Here is an 11,051-nt window from a genome sequence, read left to right as displayed (position 1 = left end):
CTTGGCTCCGGGGCTCCGGACCTCCACACACCCGGTGCCTCCCCTGCCCGGGAAGGGCTGGCCCCGGCCCCTGGGGTGCGGCTGTGACGGGGTGGTGTGGCCCCCGGCGGCCGCGGTTGTGCACAGAAAGCCAAGCCCCCCTGCAGCAGCGGGCTTGCAGGGCGGCCTCTCCGCCGGGGGCAGCTCTTTTGCGGGCCGGCCAGCCCTCCGTGTTTCGCCAGTCTTTGAGGAGCACGTGTCTTCATCCCTGCCGCACCCTGTATTTAGAAACAAGAAAAGAGTGTTAGCCAAGATCATGTGGGTCTCCCTTCCTTTCTTCTCTCCCCCACCTGGGAGTAAACGCCTCGTGCAAAGTACAAAAGTGAAGGCTGTCTCATGTCAGAAGGCCCGAATCTGAACTCGGGGCAGCGTCCACACTGCTGACGGCCCCTCCCTCTTTCCTGCTCGCCGTGCTGTGGATCAGAATCAAGGCTGCACCGCGCTGTGGCCACGTGACCATCTGAGCGGCGTCCAGTCCCACCTTTCCTTCGGGAAACTTAGGCGGCGAGATGATTTCAGCCATTCCACGCCAGTTCGTCCCGACAGAGAGGGGGGATTCTGTTTTATCCGTGACGCATGACTGCTTCCGGTACACTTACCGAAAGAGTCCCGTTTCTCTTGTCCCCTCCCTTTCCTAAGGGGCTCATGGGAGGCTGCTCTGCTTGCCTAGTTTCTCCTCCCAAGGAGCTAGCTTGTGCCCCCTGAAATTCCTTAAATTCTTAGGGAACATTCTTCTGAAGGCCCAGAGTTAGGAAAGCAAAGTCAAAGGCAAAAATAAAATGAATGATAATCATAGCTTACCCTGCAAGGGGCACCCATGAGGCATACTTTACTTGCAGATGACTCAGACGAAGTGAGGTTAGAAGCAGCTCTGCCCGCCGGGGCCAGCATGCAGGTTGGCTGCGAGGTCCTGGGATCGGCACAGCAGAGGTGAGGTCACTTTGGCAGCTGCTGACACCACCAAATCTGGATAAATAAAAGATATCAGCTTGCCATCCCTTCATCTTTACAAGCACAAATATTTATGAGAAAGGCCATGAAAATGGATTTGGAGATGATTAATAAAATAACATCTCATTACTTCATGTGAAGTGAAAACTGGAACATTTTAAGAACATGCTTGTTGCTTTCCGTCAAGAATATTGGCAGTCTGCAGGACAGCTTGCATTTGGAAGCTTGTATTTGTGTGATTAAATGTTCTTGTCGGAGATAAGAGTGGCTGCTGGTCCAGCGTGCATAGGATCTGGATCCAGTACAGTGAACAAGTCAGTGCAGCGAGCGCTTCAGTCCTTGGTGCTGCTCTGAAGCCACAAGAGTCACGAGCATGCATCATGGACTGCCATGAACAGCAGTGAAACGCACTCTTTATGTAGGCAAAGATAAAAGCGGCATTAAAGTTCCAACTTACATACATTAAAAATAGATCACTGTTTTACCCTAAGGATTGTCTGTGGTGTGTAGGATAGATTTCAGACTTCTGAACTTGGCATGCAGACCCCTGTGATTTCCAGCCTCTTCCTGGGCAGTTTTTCCTGCCCCTCTGTACCCCAGGCCCTGCTGCACTGGCCCTCTGCCCCAGAATGCTTCCTCGCTGGCCGTTTCCTGGCTGGCTTGAGGTGATAGCACAGAAGCCTTCCCGCCCACCTTGCCCACCACCAGTCCCTGGCTCTGGCATCCTTTTGTGGGTGCCAACAGGGCCCTCTATTTAGCTGCTGGTAAGTTTACATCATGGGACATATCACTCGATTCTAGTATAACTTCCATTTATTTGTCTCCCTCAGCTAAACTGTCAACTCCTTGAGGATAGGGAACTGGGTCTTGTTCAGTGTGGTGTGGTTCCTACTGGGGTGCCCAGCATATAAAAAGACTCTATAAATATTTGTTGGATGAATAAATGAGTGTCTTAAGAAACTATTGTATAAAATGTAAACATAGTTCTAAAACTTGGGAATTTTTAATCATGTGTGTTACAACACCATCTATGGCTTTTGTTTAAAGGAGTATTTACGAACACTGGGCTCTTCTGACTCCTGGCCCAGTGTCAGCAAAGCAACACTAGAGACTGAGTGGCGCAGACAACAGTAATTTGCTTCTCGCAGTTCTGGAGGCCGGGAAGTACCAGTGCAAGGCGTTAGCTGGTTCAGGCTCAGTGTCTGGGGAGAGCCCTTTTCCTGGCTGGCGGATGGCCGTGCTCTCCCTGTGTGCTCACACGGCAGAGAGGAGGGAGGGGAAGGAGGCAAAGATAAAATGGAAGTGTCAGACGGGCAGTTCCTGTCCTGTAGGGTTAGGACCCAGCCGGATGACCGCGTTTAGCCTTGATTACTTTCTCAAGGTCCCATCTCCAAATAGGTCACATGGGGGTGTCTTTGGGCTTCGGTGTGATCTTGGGGCAGTCCCAGCTCAGTCCGTAGCCCCTCACCTGGGGAAGGGACCCTTGCCCGGGGTCCCTAAGTCATCTTTCTGCCCCTGTGATTACCAGGGTTCCAGAAGGCCCGTTTCCTCTTACATGCCCATAACGGCTTTGAGTAGTGTCTTAGGCCAAGACTGCAACTCAGTTCTTCAGATAATGTCTTACATCTTAGTTACATAGGCAGTTACATCTGTCTATGCCAAGTGGTGAAAAAACTACCAGGTTTATCAGTCTAAAACTTTCCTTTTAGGCTCACCAAAAAGTTTTTGTGTGATGTCTATGTTATATTTATGGAAGAAGGACAAAAGAGGGAAATGAAAAACAAATTTCTTTTTTAATTTTTAAAAATTTTTTTCTGCTCACTAAGATTCTTCCTTGACAATTTTATTTCATGAAACTTGAATGCACCATAGATTTCCAAGTGCAGATTATATAAATTATGATTCTCCCGCCAGTCATAAATTGGCTCACTGGAGAAGTAGCATGCTGGACTCCCATAATTCCAAGGAAATACCTAATAATATAAATCAGAATAACTTAAAAAGCTGGTGATTTCATGAGCTAAAGCATTTTTTCCCAGTAGCATAAGGAAAGAGGCCACATTCTACTAGGATAAAATGTATTTTCATTATGGAATTATGAAGACATATATGCTCAAGGAACAAGATTACATTGCTTTGCCTCTACACTTTCTGTTAATGATGATGAGTTCTTTAAAAATAAAATGCAGTAAAAGTAACCACTGGTTTTGTTCATTAAATCTTTAGGAAACAATTTGAAGAAATGATGTCTTACTTTAACTCGTCTTCTACAAAGGAATTTGCTAAACATATCATTAATGCCACATCAGAAGAACGACAGAAAATGCTAAGAGATTTTTATGCTTCTCAGTATCCAGAAGTAAAAGAATTTTTTGTGGATTCTGCTTCAGAATGCATCAGTTCTGCCTGTGAGAAAAGAGAGAGAGTCAAGAAGAAATCTGAAAAAAGAGAACCTCATACAAAAGGAAGGCTGTCAAGTTCTGAAACTTTGTCACTTAAAGATTCTGCTGACAAAATTTCTCAAATTTGCGGCTCAAAAAAACGTAAAGGAAAATCCATTAAGTTTCAGAATCACAGTTCTTGTAGAGAAGAAGCACTTTCTGATGATGCAGAAACTCAGAAACCACCTGTTAGCTCCACCCAAGAGACTGACAGTGGGAAAAAGAGCCAGGCATCCAAAGATACTGTGGCATCCCATTCTCTGAACAGCAAGTCTGAAGCACATGATAGAACATTAGAAAGCACTGTGAAAGACCAAGAGAACCTCACAAGAACAGATGTTCTAAGTGGACCCCTTTTCAAATTGGAAAACAAAAAGGTAGAAAATCCAGCGTTGGAAAACACTTCCGTGGTAGACTTACTAGGTGACACCTCGATTCTTGATGACCTTTTTAAAAGCCATGGGAACAGTCCCACACAACAGCCAAAGAAAGTTCGTTCAAGGCCCGTGGAAAAGGCAAAACAGAGACCAAAAGATTTCTGGGACATCTTGAATGAGCAGAATGATGACAGTCTTAGTAAACTCACGGACTTGGCAGTCATAGAGACTCTGTGTGAAAAAACACCCCTTGCTGCATCCTCCAAAAGTAAAGAAGAACCTGAAACTTGTCTTTGGAAATCAAATGAGAACTTTTTATGGAAAAACTTTCGCTCAAATAATGCAGATGAAAATACAACCAATACACAGAGTGACACATGAGCATATAAACGGTTGCTGTGCCAATGAAGCCTTCACTGTTTTCAGCACCGTGTGCCACACTAGTTCTGCCATCTTGAGCAGTAGTCAACACGTATTTTTTTAATTAAATTCTTCCCTTAGGGCTTTTTAAAGTCTAAAATGTTATCATGGATTTATTTCTCTTGGTATCTGATTTGATCTTTTAAAAATACGATTGTAGTATAGTGTAAACCTCTTGTTATGAAATGGAAGAGAGATCTTCTAGATTTGTTATTTGGAGACCTGGGCTATCTCTCTTATTTTATAATCATGAGACCTCAGATAAGTCACTTGCCCTCGTGTGCGTCTGCTTCCTAATATGGAAGATGGAGGGTTTGAACTAAATCAGTGTGCATGTCCTTCCACTTTAGAAAGCTTTGGTTTACTCTCCCAAGTTCCACTAGGTCACAGGCCAAATCATGCCTGCCCCCAAGTCAAGAGTACACTGACATTTTTTGTTTCCTACTAGCATTTGGAAAATTAAGTGTTTTCCTTTTCCCTCAGTATCATGTTCTATTATTAAGTTATTTTAGATAAAAGTTATAACTAGTACTGAATGTGGTATTGTGTTCAAATGGGAATTTTATAATGATTTGAAACCAAAAGATTTTAATGTTGTATACTTTTCTATAAGATATGATTCTGAAGTATTATGGTTACTACCATTAGCCACAGATATAAATGTCTGAACTTTTTAATACAACTATTATGATTTAATCAATATAAATAAAGCTTTGTATAGTGCTTTCGTATTTCTGAAATATGAAGAAATGAGTGGACATTTGATTTTATTAGAAACTTTCATATTTTATTGAATTTAACTTAAATGGCTTACACCAAGCTGGAATGTGCTCACTGTCGACTCATCTGTTTGGAAGCGTTCACTCAGTTCCTGTGTTCCATGCCAGGAGCTCGAGCTGTCCTGGTGAGACCTGGAGAGAAATGACGTCTGTAGCAATCATGTTTGTAGAACCTCTGCCGTCAGGCCTGCACATTGAGGACAGACTTGAGCTTCCACTGACCCGGGTTCGAATGCGCTGTTGCAGCTTTCCCTCAGTGAAGCATGGTCGTGATATGTGTGATGTGAGGAGGTGTTCATCCAGAAAACAGCAGTGAACCGGGGAGTGGCTGTGCTCAGAGGTCACTGTCATGGTGCTGTGTGGTGTTGACGATACCCAGGATGTGGAGCCATTGCTCAAAAGTGAAAAAAGAAGTTAGTCTAGAACTGTGAAATCTATTTTCTATCATGACCCAGTACATATGTATTTATACATACACAGTGCATCCCCTACATACATACCTTCAAGTTGCAAGCTTTCAAAGATGCAAACACACATTCGCATGTCCAGTCACATAAGTTAGTTCACATGTCTGGCATACATTGTCACATGTGTGCATCCTCTGCAAGTGGTTTTTTTTTGTGCAAAAGTGTTTTGTTTTGTTTTTTTGGTGTGCAAGTGTTTTTTTGTGGGAAAAGTATTATAAACCTATTACATTGCAGTTCTGTGCAGCCTGTTGTGTTAGTCGGGTACCTAGGCTAACTTTGTTGGACTTATGAACAAATTGGACTTACAAACATATTCTCAGAATGGAACTCATTCGTATGTAGCGGACTTACTGTATATGACTAAAATAAATTGTTTATGAAATGATATTACTCTTGAGTCATGTAACATACTTTGACATTTTTCTCTTCTCTGTGTGTGTGCGTGTAATGATTGAGAACCACAGGGTGAAAAACACTTATTTAGAGTATGTAGAATTAGTCATTTGTTCGCTACTTGCAGCTGAGTTATATCTAGACTTCTTAGATGCAACATTTTGCCACTGCAGGGCCTTCTATACAATGAATACATGACACAGGCTGTGATCGACTTGACTTGTAGACGATTTCAGCCTGCAGCGATCAGCTGTAGGAGGAGCTCCAGTAAGTAAGTAGATACCACTTAATTTCAGTTTTATATGCTAGACATACAGCTCAGACATTTTATAAAAAGACATCTTTCATAAAATATGAGAGGGGAGCCCCAGAAAACTGGAATGAACTTTTTAGAGGGTAGGCCGCTCATAGTAGGCTTCCCCTGCGAGGTGTTTTAGGAACCCATAGCATCAGGGTACCAGCTGCATTTGACTTCAGTACATTTTTTTTATTTTGGGGTTTCTTTCAGCACGTTTGCCCATTTCATGATGGGTGATTTACAAGAACACCTGCCCACCCCCGTGCGTGTTCAGCAGTTTTTGGCCCAAGATGGCATGACCCCTGTGCCCCACCTTCCCTAGTCACCTGATCTCACCTTTTTTGGTTTTCCTGGATGGACAACGTCTTCAGATGGAAACATTTTGCCACAGTGGAAGGAGTGAAACAGAAAACAGCAGGAGCACTAAAAGGTACCAAAATTGACGAGTTCAAAAACTGTTCTAAGCAGTGGACCCCGTGTCTTGATAGGTGTATGGCATCAAACGAAGAGTACTTTGAAGGTCACTGACGTTACACATGAGAATACACAATTTTTTATAAATTCCATCTTGGGGAAGGATTCCCCCTCATAAAATACCTTTGCAATGTTTTAGATAGATGGGACCTTAAATTATAAAATGACATTCATACAAATATTCACCGGATGCTCTTCCAAGATAAAGAAATACTATTCAAGAGGCTTTTATCAGTGATAGTCAAAATGAGAGCAAAAATGCAGACTTGGAGTTTAAAAATCAGTCTCCAACAGTTGTTTGTGAAACGTTACCATGTAGGAACTGTGCCAGGCAGAGCACAGAGTTCATTATGAAAAGCAGCCAGTCCGTGCAGGCAAACTGTCAGGTGAACTCACTGGAGTGAGGGAGAGATTTGGTTCCACCACTGAGGAATCTGAGAACAGACACGATGAAGGTTGGACACTGTGGGTCTTCCTGCCTCCCCCCTGGAGGTGTGTCACCAAGTTATGCCACCCAAATGGGTGGCTTCAAAGCAAATCCCTCACCTTCTTTTAACCCGTTGCCCTTTTAGAGATGGAGTGGATCCGTGGTGTTCGGGCATTTTGTTTTTTAAGCAACTGAACAATCTCTTAATCAGAAACTCAATTAGGGACAATTAAAATGGAGTCTGTGGGTTCCAGCGGCACTGTGTGGCTCCAGGGAACGCTAGTTTGCAAGCCGCAGGGTTTTGAGATCATTGCTAAGAAGCCTTCCAACTTCGAGTTTTCATGATCCTACTTGCCACAATCTGTCTTTTTGACTTCTTTTTAAGGAATGATACACTTTCTGGCTGCTAGCGCTCACCATACGGCTATTAATATTGGAAACTGAGGCAAGAGACTGAGAACCTTTTGTACTTGAATTCCTCAGAGTACCCTTAAAGCCCTGAAACCACTTCTTCAAGAAAATTAACCACATCTGCAAATGGTACAGCTGTGCCCAAGTATTCAAGGCAGAGGGTCTCCGTTTGCAGAGATGAGTCGGTGATAAACTATTCTTAGTCCACAGAAAGTGGGAAAGCCACAGGAAATGGGCTGTTTTCGAATTAAAGTTCAAGGTGTGCAGTTTTTACACTTTGAGGTTATCCCTTCTTTATGGTGTTAAAATAGCCTTCCTTGATGAAATGATGTATTTTTTCATCTTTTTCATTGTCCTTACTTGATACCAAAGTTGGTAGCCATGTGTCATTCCCAAAAGTTCTATTTGACATCTACTCTAAAATCCAAAAGAATGAGGATCACTGCCTACTTCTAGGGCATTTTTTGCACACAAGGAAATCGAGTTCCATAAGTCACTGTCAACAAACTCAGTTGACCGTGGCCCTAGGACTCCCCAAGCATGTCGCTGAACATGTTAGACCCCATGGAAGCATGCGCCTCCAGAGAGCCGGAAGTACAGGTGGCTTTTCAGGCTCCTCACCTGCTTCTCATTTAATCACCACTGATGTGACCTTGTTCCTGGTTCTATTCTCCATCCAGCACTTCTGGGAGGCCTCCCAGGGAAGGTTCAGAAGCCACTAGCCCCTGGGTGGCAGTCCCCATGCACTGTAACGTGTGGGGCTGGCTGTGCATGGTGTTTGTGGCAGGTAGGGAGAACGACTCACTTTTCTTTCGCTGTAGGATAACCCCAGACCTTCTCTTACCACATAGCCTTGCTTTGTCCTCTGCAAACAGTGCTCATGGTGTTCACTCTCTGCCGCAGGACAAAAGACACAGACTCGCCCTTCCTTCCAACACCCAAGGCTGTGTGGTTCCCAGTGCCAAGGGGGGCCGTCAGAGGTACCTGCAGAAGACTTTCAACACACAGATGCCCAGGTACCTCCCCAGGGGGTTCTGTTTCAGGGGGCTTAGGGTTCATCACACACTCTCCTTACTCTGAAAGATTCGTCGTCATTGTGATGTGCTAGTGCTTTGTTGGTTTGTCACTGGGTGACACTCCCCTGCCTGACCCAGAACAGTTTCCGGAGAGACACTTCCATTGCCCCAGCTCAACTTCTGCCCCACCCCCCCGCATGACACTGGGGACAGGCAGCTGAGCTCATGGTGGACTGCTCTGTGCTTCTCTTTATACCTGAAGTAGTTGTTATGTTCCTGTGAAAAAAAATCTGCACATGTTTGTACAGGCATGTTCGTGGTGGCATCGTTCATAATAGCTACAACCGGAAGACAATCCAAGTGTCCATCGATGGGTGAACTGACAGGCAAAATGTGTGGGTGCACATATGTGTGTACACACACACACACACACACACACACACACGGTGGAATATTATCCAGCCTTAAAAAGGAAGTTCTGACACATGCGGCAACATGGATGAACTTTGAGGACGCTCTGCCAAGGAAAATAAACCAGACATAGAAGGACAAAGGAGGAGGGTGAATTTTTGTTTCCTGGGTATGGAGTTTCCGTTTTGCAAGATTAAGAGAGTTTTGGGGATGAAATGATGATTGTCGCACAACAATATGAATTTATTTGCTAACATTGAGCTGTATACTCAAAAGTGGTTAAGAGGGTAACTTGTATGTTATATGTACTTTACCACAATTTTAAACAGTGGAAAAAAGGTCAAAGTCAATATTGCATTATATGCCAATTTTGACATGTAAAATCACGGATTAACTTAGGTTAATTTTACTTATAAATTTGTGATTATAATATTTCAAACTGACCTGTTTTTTATGTTGTCATTCCATATAAGGCTTTATTTTGAAAAAAGTTTCTCCTAATTTAAAAGAAAATAGAAAAAATTCACATATAGCATTGTTTTTCTGATTATACTTTGTCGATGATGTATTTTGTTTTAACAAATTATGTTAACAAATTGTGGTTATATGTATTCCCTGAATAGCCTAATTGCAGACTAGTCTTAATTGTACAGGAAGCTTTTTGGTCACGAGCACCAATAATACTCAATTGGCATCCTTGGCTTTTTGCTGCTCTCTGTTGTAATTAAAAATCCAGGGCAACCCCTTTGGGTCCCCTCCCACTGTGGGAGCTTTTCTGTCCTCTTAATAAATCCTGCTTTCAAAAAACTAAAAATCCATAATTTTTTTTTTTTGAGTCAGAGTCTCACTCTGCCACACAGGTTGGAGTACAGTAGCTCTATCGCAGCTCACTGCAACCTCAACCTTCTGGGCTCAGGCAGTCCTTCTGCCTCGGCCTCCCAAGTACCTGGGACTACAGGCATGTGCCAGCATACCCAGCTAATTTTTTAAATGTTTTGTAGAGATGAGATCTCGCCACGTTGCCCAGACTGGTCTCAAACTCCTGGGCTCAAACACTCGTCCTGCCTCAGCTTCCCAAAGTGCTGAGATTACAGGTGTGTGAACCACCATGCCCATCCCAGAACGCTTCTTTCCACAGATATATTTTTGGTTAGTTCAATGAACGACCTCTCAGTCTCATTGGAAGAAGTAACTAAAACTCGCTTTATATTGCTTCAGTTTGTCTGATAGGAGAAAAAAAGTGTGGGTCACTAAATTTCCTATGTCGCTCAGGAAACCTCAGTGAGTCATCTTGTCAAACTGAAGCACGAATTACTGCATTTCCCCCAGACGTCACTTTGGATTTTCTTTATTTTTTTGTAAAGCAGGCCATGCTTCAGGACTGAAAGAAACTTCAAAGGAAGTCTCACAACAGCGAATTCATATTTTTTCTATCCTAAAAGTTATTAAAGCCTTGATAGGAATAAAAAAGACATGAATGTTCCAAAACAGAAGCACCAGTATGCACAAAATGAGCCCCTCTGATCTCACCTAAGGCCTTCGCCCTGCCACCTCTGCCGCCACCCTTGCGGGCTTCCTAGATTCATCTTCCTCCCTGTCCAGTGCTCCCTGCCCTCTTTTCCCACTGCCAGGACCCTGAGTGCCCTTCTCTCACCCACGCCGGGCCACAAGTCTGCTCAGGCCAGCCCTGAACCCTGCCCGGCCTCCCCAAGCTCAAGGGAGCCTCCGTGCTGCCCGGCAGCCAAAGGGCGTTCATGCCCTGCTCCCCGGCCTCTCCCTCCTCCCTGGCACACCAGAGCTCCATCCTCGCTGGACCTCCGAGCTCTGGTGGGCACCTCAGCCTCCTACTCCCCGCCGGGGGGGTGCCTCCAGCAGGGTCCAGAGCCGAGCACGCCGGGCGGAGCGCTGGGAGACGCGCGGGGACGCTCGCGAGGCCGGATCGCGAGGCCCGCAAAGGCCAGCCCCGTCCGTCCCCCAGCCCTGCGGACGAGCCAGGCCCTTCCAAAACGGCCCGGAGGCTGCCGCGGTGCCCTGCAGGACGCTTCCGGGCACGGCGAGGTGCCGGGCCGCGTTGGGGGAGGCAAGCAGGCCTGGGACACTTGGCGTGTCCCCCAGGGAGGGCCGCCGAGGGGCCGAAGCCCACCGAG

General features: G+C 45.0%; 1 protein-coding gene across 1 annotated transcript in view; it reads left to right on the top strand.

The window, feature by feature from the left end:
* Positions 1-4,189, top strand: part of ERCC6L2 (ERCC excision repair 6 like 2) — a 79,889-nt gene extending 75,700 nt beyond the window's left edge. The window contains exon 15 of the mRNA XM_021710433.1: positions 3,217-4,189. Within this exon, the coding sequence (XP_021566108.1) occupies positions 3,217-4,189 (973 nt within the window). The remainder of the gene's footprint in view (positions 1-3,216) is intronic.
* The last annotated feature ends 6,862 nt before the right edge of the window (positions 4,190-11,051 follow it).

The sequence above is a fragment of the Carlito syrichta genome, unplaced genomic scaffold, assembly GCF_000164805.1.
Source record: "Carlito syrichta isolate Samal-C Ts95f unplaced genomic scaffold, Tarsius_syrichta-2.0.1 Scaffold78061, whole genome shotgun sequence".
In the NCBI taxonomy this organism is placed as follows: Eukaryota; Metazoa; Chordata; class Mammalia; order Primates; family Tarsiidae; genus Carlito; species Carlito syrichta.
Note: the sequence above shows the minus strand (reverse complement) of the source record. Positions and strands in the feature narration are given on the sequence as shown.